Here is a 20,224-nt window from a genome sequence, read left to right as displayed (position 1 = left end):
ACCAAGACGCTTTTCTTCCACAGGGCAGTGATTTACTGTTTGCCTCGCGCAGCAGCTCTGTGGGATGGCGGGGAGGATCCTGGACCGCCACCGGAGAGCAGCCGAGGGGCCTGGGGGGCTTTTTGGGGGCACCTTGATGCCTTTTTGGGGGACGGAGGTGCCCAAGGGTGGAGAGGGGTGGAGGTTTGTGCTGGATCCGTCCCTGGATGCCTCGTGTCGTCAGCTGGGCAGAAAGCAAAGCCTTGGCCACGCAGGGGGATTTAAACCAGCACGAGGCCAGCAGCGGGGATGGAGCCGTCGGCGGGGCTGCGCCGCCGGTGCTCGGCGCCTCCTGCCCGGACGCGCACGCGTGCACGCACACACTCGGAGTCGTGTACACGCACGGGACAGAGCCGGCCGCTCCGCTCTGCAACCACGGAGCAGGGTCCCCAGCGCACAGCAGGGATGGGAAAGCAGGAGCAGATCTCCCGCTCCTCCCGCAGCACCAGGCAAAGCAGGGAGAGGCTCCTCGGCACCGCGTCCTGCACGCAACTCCCGCATCGGCAGCTCCGAGCCCGCCTGGGCGTGCAAATCCCGCCAGCTGCGGCTCCCATAGGGTATTTGCTCCTAGAAGATTTCCTGCGCCGGTGCTGCCCACCCCTCGCTGCACACCCAGGGTCTCCCAGGGCACAGCAGAGCCGCTGCAGGAGAGAGGAGCGCCTGTGTGCATGTGCAAGCTCCACACAGGGGTGCAAAAGGATCCCATGGGGTCTTCAGCGTGTGTACACATGTGTGCGCGTGTGTATGTGCATGCCTACACATGGGGAGCTGTATGTGTGTGTGGACGCAGGCATGGATGAGCTGCCACGTGGACACACGTGCCTGTGAGCGTCTGTGCATGCAAGTGTGTGCAAGCGCCTCTGTGTGTGCACCCCTACGTGTGCACGCATGCGTGCTCTGTGCATGCATGTTTGCGAGCACACATCCCTGTGTGTGTGCACTGCACATGTTTGTGGATGTGTGTGCACAGGCGTGTGCAAGCACACGCGTGTGCATTGGGTGGGAGTGTTGGTCTGCTTGAGGGCAGGAAGGCTCTGCAGAGGGGTCTGGACAGGGTGGTTCAATGATCCAAGCTCAAATGGGTGAGGTTTAACCTGCTCTTGGGTCGCACCAGCCCCAGGCAAGGCCCCAGGCCTGGGGCAGGGGGGCTGGGAAGCGCCCGGCGGAGAAGGCCCTGGGGGTGCTGGCTGACAGCCGGCTGGGCATGAGCCAGCAGTGCCCGGGTGGCCAAGGAGGCCACCAGCCCCCGGGCTTGTGTCAGCCCTGGTGTGGCCAGCAGGAGCCGGGCAGGGATGGGGGCCCCTGTGCTCGGCCCTGGGGAGGCCCCACCTCGAATGCTGGGCTCAGGTTTGGGCCCCTCGGGACAAGAAGGGCCTTGAGGGGCTGGAGCGTGTCCAGAGAAGGGCAGCGGGGCTGGGGCAGGGTCTGGAGCACAAGTGTGCTGGGGGGCGGCTGAGGGGGCTGGGGGGGTTTAGCCTGGAGAAGAGGGGGCTGAGGGGAGCCCTTCTCGCTCTCTGCAGCTGCCTGAGAGGGGCTGGAGTGAGGGGGGGGCTGGTCTCTGCTCCCAAGTCACCAGTGACAGGGCGAGAGGGAACGGCCTCAAGCTGCGTCAGGGGAGGTTTAGGTTGGATGTGAGGGAAAATGCCTTCCCTGCCAGAGCGGTCAGGCCCTGGCACAGGCTGCCCAGAGGGGTGGGGGAGTCACCGTCCCTGGGGGGGTTCAACCACCGTGTAGCCATGGGACTTGGGGCCATGGTTTAGGAGGCCTGGGGGTGTTGCGTTGAGGTTGGGCTTGTTGATCCGACAGGTCTTTTCCAACCTAAATGGCTCTGTGACGCTATGTGTGATGCCCGTGTGTGAGCACATCGCCTGTGCACGCACAGACTCGAGCTCACGCGCGTGTGCCGGTGTCTGTGAGCACGGCCGGGCCGGCCCCGGCGGGTCTCGAAACCCGTTCCCGCCTCCTCCCGGGGGCGGACGCGAACCCGCGGCCCCGCCTCGCCCTTTGCCTGGCCGGCACCCGGCGTCGCTTCCCAGCATGCACCGCGGAGGGCGGGCGGGCCGTGCCGCGGTGCACCCTGGGGATTGTAGTTCGCGGAAGCGCCGGCAGCGCGGCGAAGGGCGCGGCGGGGACTACAACTTCCAGCAGAGTTTGCGCGGGCTACCGGCGGCCGCCATCTTGATTCGCCGGCCTACAGTGGCCGCGGCGGGGGGGGTTGTGTGTGGGAACGGTGGGAGCGCGGCTAACGAGGGGGCGATGCTAGCCTCTTTGGCGTCGCGCCCGCCGCCGCCGGGGCTGGCGCGGCTCCTCCGGGCGCGGCCGTCGCCTCACGACCGGCCTACGGGGCTCCGGCAGCAGCTGAGGGGGCCGGGATCGCCGGGCCGCCGTTGCTACCGGCTCCGGCCGCCAGGGGGCGCCGCGAACACGCCGCGAGCGCGGGGCTGCCATGGCGGGGGGCGGCCTGGGGGGGGCAGCGGCGGGGCCTGGGGGGGACCCCCTCGGCAACGGGGTGCTCCCCGGTAGCGATGGGCCCGGGCCCGGGGGGGACCCCCTTAGCAATGGGGCCCAGCCCAACGGGGACCCCCTTAGCAATGGGGCTGGGCTCTGGGGGTACCCCCCTAGCAGTGGGGTCAGGCCCAAAGGGGACCCCCGTAGTGATTAGGCCAGGCTCTGGGGGCTCCCCCCTAGCAGCAGAGTCAGGTCCAGGGCACCCCCCTGTAGATATGGGGCCAGGCCCAAAGGGGACCCCCACAGCAGAGGTGCCGAGGCTACAGGACCGAGGCCTGGCCCTCCTGCGGACCCCCAGCCCACGCACCATCGGCCTGGCTGGAGCAGGCTCCCCTGTGCCGGGGCCGTCCGGCCTCACGACGCCCCTCGGAGAGCCGGCGCCGTGGCCCTTGGGTGCTGAGCAGCGCTGTCGTGGCGGAGGAGACCCCAGCGGGCGTCGGAGCGGAGACGGGAGCTGCCCCCCGGGAGCTGCGCTGCCTGCCCTCGTCGCTGCGCTGGCGTACTGCTTCATCAGGGACCGCCTGTCCAAGGGTGACTATTGCTGCTCACCATCCTGGCTCCGGGGCGGGAGGGGGGGCTTGGTGCAGAGCAGGGGAGCTCAGGCCCCCCGGGGAGCGGGGAGTGGGGGTCCCTCTGGGGGCCAGAGCCTGCCTGCGGGCACTGGCCTGGGAAGCCCTCCCGGGAAGGCGTGTTATCCTTGATCCCTACCCCAGAGGTGTGCTGGGTACCCAAACTCTTCTGTGGTACGATGATAACAATCCTTACGTTTGCCAGCAAGATAAAGCGGCCAGCATTCTTGTCAGCTGTGGCCCAGACCGTCTCTGCGGGCAGTTTTGTGAGGTGTGCTGGGAGAGGACCTGGCTCTCGGTCCCCCTGGGTGAGGTGGCTGCCAGGGCAGGGTTTGGGCTCCACAGGGCCAGCTCTCTCCAGCCCTCGCCTTTGACCGTAGGATATTTCAGGCAAATCCAAAGGTCTGGGAGTTGGGAAGGGATTGAGTGACCACCCTGATGAGCCCAAGGTTTCTCATGGAGTGGGAAACTCCACCGGGAGGGGAACTTCCACCCCGCTGTGGGAAGGAAGGAGCTCATGGGTGGCCACAAGCCCTTGCTACCACAGCATTAGGTTTGGGTCTAGAAAGGCTGACTCATGCCTCTGAGCTAAGGCGCACGAGATAGCCCCAGCGATCTGTTGGGGCGAAACTTAACGCTTTTAGGTTGAGATGACAGTAGATTTGTGCCGCAGCAAATCCCATTCTTTTGTGTGGGAGTACTGGGGATGCAGTCCCATGGCGATGCACTTGGCCTCCGCGCCCCAGGTTGTCACTCCCCGCGTTCCTGCTGCAGGAGAGGAGGTGGAGTGGCCTCGTTGGTGTTGCTGGACAAGGTGGCGTTGGAGCCGAGACACGTTTGCTGCGCTGCTGAGTGCCAGGCAGCCTTCAGACCTGGGCGGGATCAGGATCCAGGCTTGGAAGATGAGTTGGCTCATGGGTTTGGGCTTGTTGGCAGCGAGCTCATCCGCCGGTGTCACGCAGGCCTGGGGCAGGAGGGGCTGGGACTTCAGAGCAGGACGCCTACTTGGTGGTTTCAGGGACATCAGAGGTCGGTCACTCTGTGAGTAATGTGCCGACTGCTGTGCTGGGCTGCCGGGTTGGTCACCCGGGTGGTTTCACCATCGTTATGGGAGAGTCTTTTGTAATTAGTGCTTAGGAAAGGCCTGGCTTTCTTGCAGGAGCCGGTTTGTGGACTGGTTAGTGCTCAGAGCCAGGCAGCCGTGTGGCTGTGGGTGCGGGCAGAGGGGACAGAGCCACGAGTGCCCCAAACCCCGCAGCCAGGGAGGTGGGGAGGCGGCTGCAGAAGGTCGGGCCCGGAGAGCTTAGGGGTCCTGTTGTTCTGTACCAGGTACTGCCTGCACCCTCAGCACGGGACAGACACGGGGCTGTTGGAGAGGGGCCAGAGGGGGCACAGAAATGCTCCGGGGGCTGGAGCCCCTCTGCTGCGAGGCTGGGCTGGGAGAGCTGGGGTTGTTCAGCCCGGGGAAGAGAAGCTGCGGGGAGACCTTATTGCGGCCCCCCAGGGCTTAAAGGGGGGCTGCAGGAAGGGTGGGGGCGACCTCTTTAGCAAGGCCTGCTGTGACAGGCCAAGGGGGATGGGTTTAAACTAAAAGAGGGGAGATTCAGACTGGATCGAAGGGAGAAATGTTTTACGCTGCGGGTGGTGAGACCCTGGCCCAGGCTGCCCCGAGAGGTGGTCGATGCCCCATCCCTGGACACATCCCAGGTGAGGCTGGACGGGGCTCTGAGCGACCTGATGGAGCTGAAGATGTCCCTGCCCATGGCAGGGGGTTGGACTGGATGAGCTTGGAAGGTCCCTTCTAACTCAAACCCTTCCGCAATTCTGTGGCTGGGAGGAGGGTGCGGTGGCGGGGCCTGGGTCCCGGCTGCAGTGCTGCGAACGCTCCATAACTCGGACACCAAAGGTCATTCGGTCCCAACTGCCTGGACTTTACCGTGTGTCTCGGGCAAGGCTGGGTGACCCATGGTGCCAGTGCTCTGCTGCGGTTCTGCGGCCAGCGAGCCTGCAAGTACTGATGGGCCCAGCTGCGTCCCACAGGCTTTGTGCCTGATCTCAGCTTTCCTAGTAAGACCCCAAAGAGCCGGAAAGCTCTTAGTTTGGATGCGCGTCTGCACCGATGACATCCGTCAGCCGAAATAGCTCCCTGCAGCACTGTGAGTGCCGTTACTTTGAGGGCAGCGGAGGAAACATTGGGGTTTGTGGTGCAGCTCGAACCTCTGCAGAAGGCTGGCTGCTGGGGTGAGCTGTAATTGTTGCCTCTGTCTGGTTCGTGCCCTGAGAGAGGGACCCTCACTGCAGGAGCAGGGGATGGGGTGCCAGGACAGAGCCCTGTCTGCTGGAGCCACTCTCCGGGAACGCAGGTTACAGATGCAAGGCAGGAGGCTGAGCCACGGGCACGAATGACTTGGAGAAAAGGAGGTATAAAATGGTGGGGAGAGAGCAGGAAGCACCTGAAGGCTGGTGAGAATTGGGGAGAATTGTCGCAGCTTCCCAAATGCCCTGGGACAGCTCTGCTGGCTGCACTGGTTTTGAACAGCTCCCGCTCCAACAGCTCCGTGCATCTCTAAGGGTCAGAGCTGGGGTGCTGTCCTTACCCTCTCTAGCCAGGAGGTGTCATTCGGAGCCTGCGGTAGGAACCTGCTGGCCATGGTGCCGTGCCTGGAAACCTCTGGCCGAGGCTGTGAGTGCCTGGGGTGACAGTGCCAGCTGCCCCGTAACACCTGCTGCACCCCAGAGCCCGCTGTTTGCAGGGTTTGCGTTGCAAACACAGGAGAAACCTTTGCTTTTCCAGCTGTTGACGCAGTCGGTTCCTTGCTGGAGCCGCTACAGGCTCACCCCCAGCCCTGGATGCCCCAGCAGGAGCTTTTCCTTCCACTCCTGCCTTTTGCCAGGCCCATCCCTTGGCACCTTCTGAGCCAGAGACTGGCAGCGCCTGCAGTGATAAACAAAGGTAGTTTCCTAGACGTGGGCGATCTCTGGCAGGCTGGGAGAGACTGGTCTGCCAGGGAGGAGCAATTCCCATCCCTGGCTGCATCTGCTGAGGTGCTGCCCAGGGCCATCGCTGGTGTTACGATGCGGCACACGGGGAGCTGCTGTTTCAGCTGGCTGAACGCCTGTGTTTGGGCTATGAGAGGCAAAGAAGGGACCGGTGCAGCCAGGCCGGGGATTCAGCTCGCGCACGGGTTCCCATGTGCCTGCTCGTGACTGCCTTTCGAGAAGTGCTGTTCAGTCCTGCCTTCCCCGGAGCCTGGCACCGGCGCTTGTAGGGAGCCTGTGTAAGTCAGCAAGCGAGGGATGTGGGAGTAACCCGCTCGCAGAAATAGATCCTTCCTAACCTGTGGTGTTTGATAAGAGCTGTAAGCACGGGCCCTGCCTTCCCCGCTGCGGTGGCCTGTGCCACCTCTGGCTTATTCATGTCTTTTGCTGCTAACTCGCTTTCTCTTCTTTGTTTTCAGAAGATGCTCTGCTGGAAGCTGCGAGGATGAACAACGTTTCGGAAGTCAACAGGTGAGCAGGCTTCAGAGAGGTGTGAGAGAAGGCTGCTGCCGAGGGGTGGGAAGGCAGGAAAGCTCTGTCTGCGCTTGGGGAAGAGGTGGGCTCATCCTGCTGTGACCTGGCGCTTGTCCGTGTTTGGGTGAGCGTCCCAAGGCACAGCTCCCGGGGTAGAGCGGAGGGGCTGGCTGCTCCCACGCCCCTTGGGGTGCTCACCTCGCTCTCTCGGATACAGAGCGGGTCGGAGGGGACGATGAGCGCAGTTACCTGAGAATTGCAGGGTGGATTGCAGATCCCTGGGCTGGGAGAGGACAAAGTGTGAGGCCGTGTGTGTGACGTGGTGTGGACAAAGCCCTCCAGGCCAGAAGACTCAGAGCCTTGTTTGTGGGGGTCTGTCTCTGTGCAATCAGCCCTTAGGGGCTCATCCCAAGCCAGCAGCTCTCCAGCCCAGACAGGGGCTTGTGTCCCACGAGGAGCACAGGAGAAGAGCTCAGGTCTCCCTGTGCTGCCCAAGCCGACCGTGTCAGGGAAGCAGCTGTGGTGGGGTGACCAAGCACATGCCCATTGGGGAGTGGGGCATCCCCAGAGCTGTCCCAGTACTCCCATCCCACAGGCAATGGGCCTCCGGTGCTCCTGTTGCCGTTGGCCATGCCTTCCTATTGGGGAGCCGTCTAGCAACGTTTAATTCACTGGGGTGTTAACAAACGAGCGCGTTTCTCAAGCCCAGCGTGTGACCGGTCCCCGAGAGGCACGTTTGCTCGCTGTCCACCGAGCCCTCCTGCGGCGGTAGCTCTGGGGAGGGACTTGGACTGGCTCGAGCGGTTCTCAGGATGGTTTGTGAGCAGCAGTGCTGCGTTAACAAAATACGTCTGCTGGCAGGACAGCGCTGACCTCATCTGCAGCGGGTGCCAGGGACTTGGTCTGCAGCCGTGTGGGGAAACAAATGTCCCGAAGACACAGGGTGACGAGAAGGGTCTGAGAACCAGGTGGAGCCGCTCGTCTGGCAGAGCTTGGCTGTCCTGGCTGGCCTCTCTCAGTAACCTCACGGTGATGAGGTTTCCCGTTCCCCAGGTGCTGCCCTCAGCCAGTAACAAATTAAGATGTTTTGGTAGCCTGAGCTTGCCTAGGAGAGGAGCAGGCATTGCTGCTCGCCTGGTCCACCACACCTGGGGTTGTCTTTCTGGCTGAGATCTCCCACCCGCCGCAGGCATCCAGGGCGCTCGGTGCTGCGAGCTGCCGTCCCTGCGTCCTCCTGCGGCAGCAGAGGAGAGCCCTCCTGGCCTGCAGCCCAGGGATGCTCCTTCCAGTCCCCGGGATCTCAGAGGAAGCAGCCTGGCTCTGCTGCACCCCGGGGCTGGGATCTGGCCTAGATCAAGGGCCAAAGAGGATATTGGTGCGCAGCTAATTGGCACATGTGTTCTGCTACTTGTAATTGCAGGAAGCTGCTGCTTGGGGATGTCTGGGTGATTTGTGAGCCTGGTCAGACAGAGCAGCAAGAGGGATGCTCTGTGCTCCCCCTGATTCGGGAAGGGCTGGCAGCCGTACACGTCCCAGCTATCCTCTCCCTTTGTTTCTGTGCTCTCGCCTTCCAGTCCCACACCCCCTGCCTTCGGAGCTGCCTGCGCCTGGCACGTGCCTTCGCCGCCTGGTGTGGGCAGGGGATGGGGAAAACTACCGACCCTCCCTGCCACGGGCAGCTTTGGCCTCTGCTTTACAGCAAGCATCCGTAGCCCGGGAGCTCCGCAGCTGCCGCAGAGCTGACAGAGGAGGCACGAACACGCTTGCATTAGGGGCTCTTGCTCTACCTGCAAGGTGGTAAAGCCCAAATTCAGCGTCGGCAGGGCGGGAGCGTGCCATCCAGCTGAGCGCTGTGGGCTGCACCCAGGAGAGGGCAGCGCCGTCCACCTAAACACCCTGTTCCTGACTCATCCTCCCCGCGACAGCCTGTCCCCCGCCTGCTCTGCCCCCTGGTCTGCACAGCTCGCTGCTGGTGAGTTAGCAGAGGGCAGGCTGGTGTGATAGAGTTTTCTAATATAGCTTTAGACTCAACTAAACTCTCTCCCGTCTTGGTATAATAACTTAAAGGCAGTGAAAAGCCGGTGGCGCGGTAGGGCCGAGCTCCTGCGTGCCGTCTCGCTCGGGCTTGGCAGAGCGATTCCAGACGCGTGTTCTCTGCAGTTGGGCGGCCTGTCTCCTTAGGCCGTGCCGGGAAAGCTGAGCACAGACCGGTTGTTGCTCGTGTTGTGGAGCAGTTGCTGATGCTGTTCAGTTCTGCAGCCTTTTGGCTCAAAGAAGCAGCAGCCAGATGTTTATACCTCTCTCAACCGTGCTCTCTGGTACATGCTCTCTCCATCTGCTGCTGGGGACTTGGCTTTCCTTGCTGCACGAACCGGGGAGCTGGCCTTTTTCAAGTGCCTTCCTCAGCTGACGGCTTGTCATCACCCTTTGTGCATTAGAACATCGTAACTGCAATGACCAGGAAACGCAGCCTTTTGGTCTGAAGTGTGGAAAATGGACGTGTGAGGGAGGGTGGTGTGAGGTACAAAGAAGATAGTTTTGAAAGTTCAGTCATGTGCTTAACTTGTGCTTAAATGCAGAGGGAAAATGGGGTGGAGAATCTCCAAGGTGGTTTGGAGCAGAGGCTGTGCTTGGAGCAGAGAACTGACAAGCTTTTTGACTTATCCCTTATTCCCAAAGTTCTCTCCTGGAAGAGAGTGACCCCTTTCATGACCCTGACAGCCACCGGTAGGATGACGGGGTCAGGGCTATCATCCGTGAGGAAAACTAGGGAGAACGAGAACCCCTGCGGAGGATTTGAATGCCAGCAAGGATAACCAGTGGCTGGTTCCTAAAATAAATGCTAGTCAAAGAATGGGAGCACACATGGCCATAATCTGCTGCCTGTTGAGGTGTGATGGTGCCCTGAAGAGTGAAGCAATTTTTCCTGTAGAAACTAATGTAATGAGGGAGGGGAGGGGTTGTACGTGGGGACTCCAGAAATACACCTTAAATCCAGAGGGACGGGGCGCAATGTGGAAGATGGAGAGGCAGGAACAGCATCGGAATCGTCAGCCAGAGAAGATGCTGGCTTTTTGGAGACTGGCTCTCCAGAGCAGGCCACTCTTCCAGAAGATCTCAGCCTCCCCATCGTGGACTGTAAATCTTCCAGTGGGGGTCTTCTCGCTGCCTCTTCCTCAGCATGTACATCTCATCATCATATTCCTCAAATGAGTTAAAGTCGATCTCATCAGCTGAGTAGGAAGGTGAGAAAATGGGGTAATGACAACGGTTAGAGGCAGCTCCTGAACGATGTGTGGAGAAGAAGCAGGTTCCAGCTGCTGGGACTTGAATGGAGGTGGAAAATAAGCGATGCAGGTATACAAAATTAAAAGCATTTCATCTTGGAAGCCAAGCCGTCCTACACCTTTCCAGATCTTCTCTCTGGGAACCCAAAGAACCACAGGCACGGGTGAAAATGGGGCTGAAGGAACTGAAAGGAGGGTTTGTGTCCGGCAGCACGTGAAGGCAAGGGCTGGCTGTGCCTCGGGCCGTGCTGCTGCGCTGGCATCTCTCAGGTTTGGGCCAGGAGGCTTCGAGAAGCCAGCCAAGCCCTGCTCACAAGCAGCATACAGAGCACCTTACTCTGAACAGCTTTCTGGGTGTCCTTTTTTGCTGTTGAACTGTTAAATAGGGAGAGTGATGGGACGTAATGAGTGTTGGTTCAGCCGGTAACTAGAAGTTGCTCGGTCAAGCTTGCAACGTCTAAGGTTACGAATATCGGAAATGAATGGGAGGCTTATGCTCGGGGGAATTTCCCATTATTCCGACCAGCAATTTTTTCCTTGGGTAAGGACAGACAGGCCTTTGAAACACACCAGGCAGACCTCACATTACCGCACAGGTTAGTACTGCTGCGGGAGGGATCGCATGTCCAAAGGCCGGCTCCAGCCCCTGAGCCAGAGCCTCTCCTCTTCCCTCTGTCTCCTCTCAGCTCCCAGACAGGATTTCTCATCTTTACCCGTTTGTTCAATGCAAGAAACCGGGCTGAATTCTGCATGGAGATCAAGGAACGTGTTACCTTCTGAGACCGTTCCCTTTGGAGCGTGTGGCAAAGCGGCTGTTCCCTGCAAGCCCCTCATGCTGTTAGCCGGTACAGAAGATAACACCTAATTAATGTGGATAGTTTCATTTCCCTCGACCTCAGTTGTTCCACGCATTTGGAGGGAAGGCAAGAAGCAAAGCCATAAAGAATTACTGCCTCAATCCCCCTTGTGTTTATATTCAGTATTAATATTGATTCTCTGTGTTCCAGCTTTGTTTCTTAATAAGCCACCCACAAAAGTGCAGGCTTACAGCAGAGTTTCCTCGCCAGATAAATCCGATGGAACAGGGTTCTCATAAGCTCCGTACGAGTGTGACTCATGGAAACACGGCGCGTACGTCCGACGGCTGTTACCAGGCTCATTTACTGCAGCAGGCAGCCACCCAAATCTGTGTGTTAATGAGATCTGGAGATGACCAGGCGCTCTCGTGCTCTCAGAGGGATCCAGCCGGACGTGCTGGTAGGGCAGGGAGCTCCATGTCAGCTCCTGCAGCTGGTTTTCCTCTCTCCAGCCTGTTTTTTTAGGCGGGGAGGTTGCAAAAACAGCTAAGGCAAGCTCGATCGCCCCAAACGGTGATCTCTCTCCCTTTTGGTCAGGCAGCCGAGCATCGCTCATCTTGTCACCTCTGACTCATCGTTGCGCTGCCTCCTCCCAGGCCGTGTCTGTCTCTTCTCCCTTGTTTTGTAGGCAGCAGATCTCATCAAGTGAGAGCTCCCTGCTGCAGCAAGGGAGGCTGGCCGTGGCGGGGTTACACCCCATACATGGTCCTCACCGTCCGCTGCTCTGTGCCTCTGGCAGCACGTCTACCTGTGCCGTCGCAGAGAGGTTTGCTGCCCACCCGCATGGTGCTCCGGGGCTGTTCGCCCCCCACGTAGTTCCAGCTCCGAAACTCACAGAAGCGCTGGTGTGGGAGCGCGTGGGGTACGTGGGGTGCGTGCTGGCGGGGCCGGACTTGTTTCCCCACCATGAAAATGCCTCTGGCCCAGGGCGTAGGCTGTCAGGCTGTTTTGGCCTGCCAGTGGGAAAAGATTAAACCTGAGGCCATGGTCAACTGCAGGAGACTGAGCTGAAGGTTCACGGGCTACGTTAGTTCCTGTGCTCGCTGAAGTGTGCGGTGGTGATTTGCTTTCTAATCTGTACCTGGCACGGTGGTGAGATGTGCTGGAAAACAAACCCTTTTTGCTCTGGGGCACGTGTGATGTGGAAGGGCCTGGTCAGTCCTCCCAGCTAGACCAGAGCAGTGTTTGTCCTCATATCTTATGCCTCATATCTTTTTTTATGTTTAAATGGCTAGGAGGAGTGGAGTTAAGCTGCCAGGACCACGGTAGATCTGTGAGGACGAGTCTGCTTCTAGGTAAAACGGATTGTGCTCCTGGATGTTGCACTTGCCTCCCTTTCAGTCCTCTCCAGCGCAGGGGGTGGGCTGGGCGTTCAGCAGCACCTTCTGTCTGCTTCCCAGCGCAGGGGTTCATTAAAGAATTCAGATGCTGTGAATGAAATCACAGACCAGGCAAAAAAACCCCTCCGTAGTGAATCAGGCTTCGGTACCAGCTCGGAACAACACCCTCCTCAGTCCAGGGATGGGTTTTTGGAAGTCCCTTGTCTGAAATGAGCCCAGATTGGAGCTGGACGTGAGCCGTTTGCGTCAGAGCTTCCTGGAGCTCAGCCCCGTGGTGGATTGTCTCTCCAGACCTGGCCGTCCCGTTTTTGCCCCCACAACTGGCATTTTTTTCCTCGTTCAGAGTAAAGTTCTGCTCAGACTCGCTGTCCTGAGCCCCAAGCAGAACGTCGTGCCTGCAGCTGGGAAACGATCGCAACCCGGGAAGGAACCATGCGGAGGCTGTGGGCCTTTACGGGAGACGATATCCCGACTCGTACCTGTCGGAGCACCTTCCTTCTCAGAGTAATTAGCAGAAGGGGGAATATTGAGCACGAGGCCTTGTGCTCGAGGGACACCTGAATGTTTTGTAGGGTTAACGTTGGAGTCGTCTCAACGGCTACCGAAGCATGACTGCCTCTGGCCGCTGGCCAGACGTGGACCTTATCTTCTGTCCTGAACAGCTGTGAAACGTCTTCGGTGTGGCAGTGAGGGGGGCTTGGGGACAGGATTGGAAGATTACTTATAAATACATTTATTTCCGTTGCTACACGCTTTATATTACGCTGTTTACCCTCCCCCCGGGCCTGTAGTTGTTAGTATATATGGGAGTTAATGGACACCTGGGTTTTTTAGAGATAAACAGATGTTTTTCCTGCCAATGTCGCCTTTAATCTTTTCTCCTAATGCATGGACCAAATTATACAGTACTTTGTTTCAGTGGAAGTTTTTGATGGAGTATCGAGTTTGACTTGGTGCGTGGCCTCGGCGACGTGGGGCAGACGCGACAGCCCGGATTTCCTCGCGTTGGCTATGAAACACCGGCAGAGGCTTGGATGCGCCGTGCTTTCCCGTACCGGGTAGCGGAGGAGCTGAAGGGACAGCCTTTACCAGGCAGCACCGCGGAGCAGGTTTCCCAAACGGGGCAGTGAGGACTGAGGAGGAAGGATGGGAAATAAAGCGGTAACTTCTGGTGTTGCTGCACAGTTCCTCACCGGTTTCGCAGGGGTGTTTTGCTTTAACGCTTCCTCTCTAGTGACCTTTTTTTCATGCTTCTTGTTGTATTTTGTCCTCCCAGGGCTGATGGTGTTTGCACACTGAGTCATAAGACCAATCTCATTGCAGCCGGCATCCAGCCAGCCAGCCACAAGAGGCAGAAGATCTCATGCCTCTTTCCAAAACAGCTTTAAACCCTTTAATGTGCCCAAATCCCTCTCTCTGGAAGCAGACACCGACTCATCTGGCGTGGCTGGATGCGTGGTCCTTTCTGTATGTGTGGAATACATCTGGTAGCCATCGCAGGGTTAACTCCCGTCACTGTAGGTGTTTCTGGCGCTGGGGCTGAGCGCAGGCGGCTCTGGGTTTGGAGGAGAGGCGGCGGCAGCCGGGAAGGGCAGTCGGCCGGCGTGGAAGTGACCCGTACGACCACGAGCGATGGGGGCGAACGGGAGCGCTTACTCCGCTTCCCTCATGGCACGGGCGCCAAGGAGCACCCAGGGAGGCGTCAAGGCAGCAGGTTTAAAACAAATGCAAGGTGCTTTTGGAGGCAGCACACACTGTGAAAGTCGGTGCATGCTAGGGAGCCGGAGCGCGAGTTCAGGTTCGCGCAGAGTAAGCCTGGCAGGAAACCGCTGTCGCCTCCAGCTCAGACACCAGTGTCCTGTGGATTGCCAGAAGTTAGCATGTTCTGCTCAAATCCCTCTGCAAACAGCGATTATTCGTGGTCTCTCCCCAGCTACCTGCTACCGGCCGCTGACAGAGCCAGGCCGGCAGGCTGACGTTGTGTTTTTCCAGGGCACAGGTTAGCCATCACACTGCGGTGACTCGGGAAGCCAGGAGTGAATCGGGGCTCCTTCAGGCGAGGCTACGCTTTCTTTTCCTCCCAAGCCCCGGAGATGCCAACCGTAGCGCACCTGAGCCAGTGGCGACGGCAGCGCTCCTCCCCGTTCCCTGAGGGCAGTTGCAGGAGGCAGGCTGTGTACGTCCCAGTCCTTTTCACCCTTTTACATTCTGTTTTAAAAAGCAAAATCTACTCGTGGTGTCGGAGCGTCTCCCCGGTGGTGTAGGTGCGGGATGAAGACCGGCACCGGTCTCTTCACCTTCGAGTTGTGCCACTTCGGCTTTCCCCACCTTGTGTGTTGTCGCCCGCGGTGCTTTTGCCCTCCCCTCAGACAACCCCGCTCTCATCCGGCAGCTCGTTTTCCCTTCTGAAACTCAGATTTCTAAGAGCTTCCCTCTGATTTGGGGAATTTATTTCCACGTCCTGTTGGTGCTGTCTGGGTTAGGGGCACCTTGGGACCCGCGCAGCAAGCGAGCTCGTCTCCTCGTCCCTTCCCTTCCCGAGCCTTGTTTGACCCGTCTGCACCGACCCTGCCTGACGCCCTGGAGGTTCGTGGGTTCTCACGAGGCACCGTGGTGCGTTACTGGCTCCGAGATGATCGTGAGGGGTCGAGAAGCAGACGGGAGCCATCTCGAGGAAGACAGCAGCAAGATCAAAGGCTTTTCAGGGGCTCGCCTGGTTCTCTTGACCGGGCAGATCCTTTCCCTGGCCTCTAACAGGGGGACTGTGCTTTCATATTCGGAGATAAAACCCAAAAGATTGGGTTGGGATGTTTTCCTTCCCTCCCTCTTCTGCAAAGCAGAGGGTGAGTCCCAAGAGGGTGAGGAGGTCTGAGGGTGTCCCCCACCCCACTGCGGTTAAACAGTGACATATTGGTGAAGGGGTGGGGGAAATGTTTAAGTGGCCGAGAGAAACAGAAGCTATTGTTGTTGCAAAAGTTCAAGTTTCCAGCTTCCTCTTCCTCCACCTGTCGGGAGGGAGCGCTGGGCACGCTGCCGGCACTGAGCACAAACTCAAACATGCCCTCTGGGCTCGGCTGTGAGCGCGGTGTCACCGAGTTAGTCACCCAGAACCCCGGCGGCGGGGTGAATAGGAGGCACATCTGTCCGGGGGCAGCGGCGGGGGGAGAGGCCTCGTCGCCGCAGCCGACTTTGGGCTCTTTTTCTCTTCTGGGTGGATCAAAGCGCTGAAACTTTGGGAGCTGCTGTTTCGAGGTAAAACAGGGCATATGCACAAAGCAGTGGGTGCCACTCCGCAGGGGCTCCTCCAGCAAATTCCAGAGCAGGTGGTGGGCTTCTGCTGGCCAGGCGCCGGGCCTCCCCAGGGCCTCTGCCCCTTCCCGGAGCCTCTGCCCCTTCCCGGAGAGCCCTTCCCTTCTGCCCAGTGCCCCCATTGCTGCCCCAGAGCCGGGGCGCTGCCGGGAGCGGGGACGTCCCTCGAGGGCTGGGGCCTGGCATCGCTGCTCGCTCGCAGGTTCTCTAACCATTAGAAACCCGCCAGGAAAATCTGCTCACGTCTGGAGAAGCAGCCAAGTTTTCTGCTCTAAAACCCTAAAAAACCCCACATTTTTGTGAAATCCTTAAAATACGAACACACCAGCGAACAGAAGAAGCACCTGCTCTTAATCAGGGTTATTCTAGTGCTGGTGGCACCGCTGCAGCCGAGGGCCAGTTTGTTCTTTGAGAAGCACTGGAAATGATGCTAACAGAGCCATACACGCGTGAGAAACCGCCCGCGAGGTGGGAGTGAGTGTCCTGGATCATACTTGGTTAAACTGTGGATAAACATCCTAAACATTGATCAGAGGATTTTATTTAATTAACAAAAAAAATACTCCTGCTGGTAAATACATTTGGCTGTCTAGGATCTGAGCAGTGGTCGTCGCTTTATCGATTGTCTTATCATTAAATCAGGCGGGGGGGTGGGGAATTAATGATAGGCTTAAAGACCCTGAACATAAAGTTCAGCTGTCCAGAAAATCTGTTAAGTTGCTGAGCATCTTGCAATGATTTAAAAAAAAAAATAATAATCCGGCTTCTAAATGAAATGTCGATGCAGATTATGCCAGCTGATGTGATGCTAGTAATTCTCTCACCAGGCCGGGTCATGTGGCGTTCCAGATGCTTACCATTATCTAGATTCCTGAATGGAAAACTACATGATTAATTCTAATATCTTCGCTCCGAGCCCCTAATCGAATCCCGCAGCGGAGACTCCAGCGTCCTTCCTGTTGGATGCACTGTGTTCTAACAGGTTTGGCTGCTGGACTAGGATCTCATTTCATTATTTTTTTACCTATGAATGAAGAGAATTCATTGTTCAGTCTGCCCTTCCAGTACATCCGAGGTGAAGAAAAGCCTACCAGTGAGTTAAAATGTAGTTTGTAGTGGCTCCAAGGTGCCGTAAGTGGAGACTGCCGTCCTCGCTGTCTCACGAGGAGATGCTGGAGTGTTTAGCTGCAGTTCCCATTCATCCGAAAACGAACGCTAAAGCGCACGACACCTGGAAGCGAGCCCGGGCTTTTGCAGCAGCGCGACCCGGGGCTGGTAGGAGGCGACCCGGACGCTCTGTTTGCCCCTTTAACGTTAAACCCTGTTAATACCGTGGTCAAGTGCAAATGGGGCTCCTACGTTGTGAATTACGTTAATTAACCCCCGTTAAAGATGTTAATAAGTGGTTAGGTGTTGGGCTGTGAGGTTTTAGCTGTCAGGGCGAAGCTTCCCAGCCTGGAGGGGTGCGGCTGCCTTAATGCCGGCTTAGCTGATGCCTTCGCACCTGAGGGGGAGGTTTCGTGCCTGGCTTCCCCTGCCTCCCCCGAATTCCCCTCCCAGGCTTCCCCTCCATCGCGGTAATATTTTCCTTTCTTTTATTTGCAGGATTTTAAGGGGCTGTTAGACTGTCAAACGGGCACGCTGTGCAAGGGGGTGAGGTGGAAGTTACTGCGTCCAAAGTGCTGTCAAACGGCCAAGTAAAAATGAAATTCAGAAATAACTTGTACGCGTCCTTCCACGCCGCTCTAAGAGAAGGCGACTGAGCGTCGTGATGGCTATGAAAGGGTTTTTCAAAGCACCTGGGGTGGGTTGGAGGGGAGACTGTAAGATCCCTGCGTGGGTTTGCCCCATCTCTGGTCAGGCTCGGCCTCCCGGCCACGTGGGTGCAGGTGGGTACGGCTCCTGGTGGCGTTTGGAGCCAGCTGGGGCCGAGGCCGGTCCCCGCAGCAGCAGCGAGCGAGCCGTTTTCCATCTGAAGGAGCAGCTTTCTGTGCCTGCGCGGGGGACGCGGGGGATGCGGGGGCACAGATGGAGCCGCGGTGTGGATTTCTCCCGCAGGCAGCGTGTCCCCCCCCCCGAGTGAGAGCGGGTGATTGCTGCGACCAGCAGCGGCCGTGGATCCGAGCCAGACGTGCCTCTCTCTGTGTTGTGAGTGCAAACACCCTCCGTATGCATAGCTGCAACGGGATCTGCTCTCTAAAGGTAGCAGTCTGCCACCAGCTGCGTGCTTAGGCAGGCCCTGCGTTACGGGGGCAGCAAGGCTTTGGGGCTGCGCATGGATATTTCTCCTTTAAGCGAGCTGCTGTCTGGGAGTGCTCTTCGGGCAACAGAGCTGGCGGCACGCTCTTATCGTTTGCTCTCAGAGATTAGGTGCTGGAAGAAGGAGGAAGCATAAGGACGTGGCCTGGGGAGAGCCAAGGCTGGTCCTGTGCAGCTCCTCGGGCTGTAGTTGGCAGGAGCATGTGATAACGCAGGACCTGCCACCTGCCCGGAGTCGGTGATGTGCAGATCCGTGTAGCGTGGATCTGGTAAGGATTCTGCACGGAAACGTGTTCCCCCGCTACTGCGTAGCAGCAAACATTGAACTTTTTTGGAGCAAGGACCTATTGTTTTACCTGCCAAATAGTTCAGTATCATTAAACTCTTAATTGTAACCCCGGCAAAGAGAATATAAATCTTCTGTTGGTGCTGTGGATCATTTACATGGGTTGTGGTCTCCTGAACCACGCTTGGGAGCTACGAATAAAGGCTACCGGTTACTATCCTACTTTTTTAGCTACTGGGTCCCAGTCCAAGTGCCCGATGAGCAGTTCAGAGCATCCAGTACCAGGGCACCGGTGCTGGCTACCTCTTCTGTCAAAAAAGGATGGTCAGATTACCCGCTGTTACCTACATATTGTACCTCCACTTGAGTCAGAGGAGTTACCAATGTATTTGGGTACGCTTGGCTGGGCCGTCTGCCTGCTGTCCCTCACGCCCGCCCCAGTCACAGTCTAGTGGGGCAAAACCAGATCATTTTAGGCATCTCATTCGGGTGACAATTACCTGGCTGGCGTCTCAGGGCAGCGCAGAGAGCCGCCTTCCGCTATGTTCAAGGCACGAGCCAAAGCGTAGGCGTTGGCTTTGCTGGCTGGAAATAACTTCAGGATTATCTGAGTGTTTTTGTTCCTGGGGATAAGTTTTTAGTGAAACCGCTGTGAGGATTTTTGGGCAGGTAGAGGAGGGTTTGCAGAGACCTCGTGTACAGCTGTGGGGGTTCGCTAGGCTAGCGTTCCCGCTCTCCTTTACGTTTGTTCCAGCTGCAGGAAGGGGAGTATGGTGCATTTACCTCGTCTCACTAATTCCATCCCAGCGCTCTTCATTAACCACCGCACAGAGTTACCGCCGCAGCAGGCTGAGGGCAGTTAGTTTGAAAAGGGCGGCCAGGTTCGGACGTGTACCTCTCTAAGTCCTTAGAGAGTCAGTGGTCTGACTTTTCCAGCGCACGCGAGCAGCCACGGCTTCCTTCTCCGTGGATTTTAAATACCTGAAGTGTGGTGCTTGCGTGTGTGAACCGTGGCTTGTGTTTTCACTTGTGTCTCTCGCGGCACGGAGCTTAATGGCAGCTCATCCCCATTACACCGGTACGAAGGATGTGCTGTGTGGTAACGGCCTCGCGGAGAGAACGGTATGCCCAGGCTGTCATGTCGTACCGTCTGGGCTTGGTACTTGCTTTAGGATGAGCTGAATTAGCTTCTGCGAGGACCTCTCTCCTGCCATGAGCTGGGGGGAGCGTAGGCAGCTGGGGTGGGCTGGAGTGCTGGCATTCATGTGGGTTTGGCTGGAGGAGCTTATTGGGATCCCGTGGTTGGCCACGAAAGAGAGGAGGGTTGGGTGAGTTTGTCTGTCTTCATAAAATATCACTGTTCTAAGGGAACTGCACAGAATCTGGAGTTAAGAGTAGTAGATCAGAGGGTGCAGAAAGCGTCGAGAAACCTTCTGGTGCTTCAGAGTCTGAAGAATATAAAAGAAAAAGCCAGCAGAAGCCTGGTAGGAGCAAAGTTACTAGAAGGTGCCAGGGAGGGATTAGGGAAACGGTGCAAAGGCCGAGAAAATTTTGCAGAAAAAGCACCAAGAGTAGTTTGATGCCTCGTATTTTGGGGGGTTTGTCTCGTTTGTTCTCATGTTGTGCAAGAAAACTGCAAAATACCTCTTGTTGACACAGGCTTTGGAGATCTGCTGAGCTTTTTCTGAAACACTAGTGGTTTCAGAAACCGTTTCTGAAACCCTAATGGCCTGAAGATCTGAACCTGTCAGCAGGCTGTAGGTTAATCGGCTTCGCTCTCCGTTGTGCCGCCGGTTGGTTCTTCAGGTGTTAGTCTGAATGGGAGAAAGAAACAAAAAACAGAGGAATCAAGCCGGTTGACATTGGGCCGTTGGAAAGGACGGTGCTTGCCGTCACCTACCAATTTGTTTCAGCTCGGTAGCCGATGAGAAACTGGACGGAATGGACTTCCCATGTTGGGTCTAGGCTGCGCTGGTGCAGTAAAATACTCGGCTTTCCATCGTTAGCTCCGGTCAGCTGGGGATGCTTTCTCGGCGTCTGTTTCCTGAAGGTGTTTCTCTTCTGCCCAGGTTGTTGCTGGAAGGCGCAGACGTGAACGCGAGGCACAAGCTTGGCTGGACCGCTCTCATGGTGGCAGCGATCAGCAGAAACTCCAGGTACGTTTGCCTCGGCGTTCACCATCGCGTCGCTTCGCAGCCGCCCCACCTTTTCCTAAAGTCACACCGAGCTCCGCGGAGGGTTTCCGTAAACTTTGGGC

At 57.9% G+C, this 20,224-nt stretch overlaps 1 protein-coding gene across 1 annotated transcript in view; it reads left to right on the top strand.

Moving 5' to 3' along the window:
- Window positions 1–2,280: 2,280 nt before the first annotated feature.
- The window catches only part of CLPB (ClpB family mitochondrial disaggregase), an 86,527-nt gene continuing 68,583 nt past the window's right edge, over window positions 2,281–20,224 (top strand). The window contains 4 exon segments of the mRNA XM_075104298.1: window positions 2,281–2,356; window positions 2,359–3,078; window positions 6,575–6,626; window positions 20,037–20,123. Coding sequence (XP_074960399.1) covers window positions 2,296–2,356; window positions 2,359–3,078; window positions 6,575–6,626; window positions 20,037–20,123 — 920 coding nt within the window. The 5' untranslated portion in view covers window positions 2,281–2,295.

The sequence above is a fragment of the Phalacrocorax aristotelis genome, chromosome 1 (assembly GCF_949628215.1).
Source record: "Phalacrocorax aristotelis chromosome 1, bGulAri2.1, whole genome shotgun sequence".
Taxonomy (NCBI): domain Eukaryota; kingdom Metazoa; phylum Chordata; class Aves; order Suliformes; family Phalacrocoracidae; genus Phalacrocorax; species Phalacrocorax aristotelis.
This window is presented reverse-complemented; position numbering and strand designations above follow the sequence as displayed.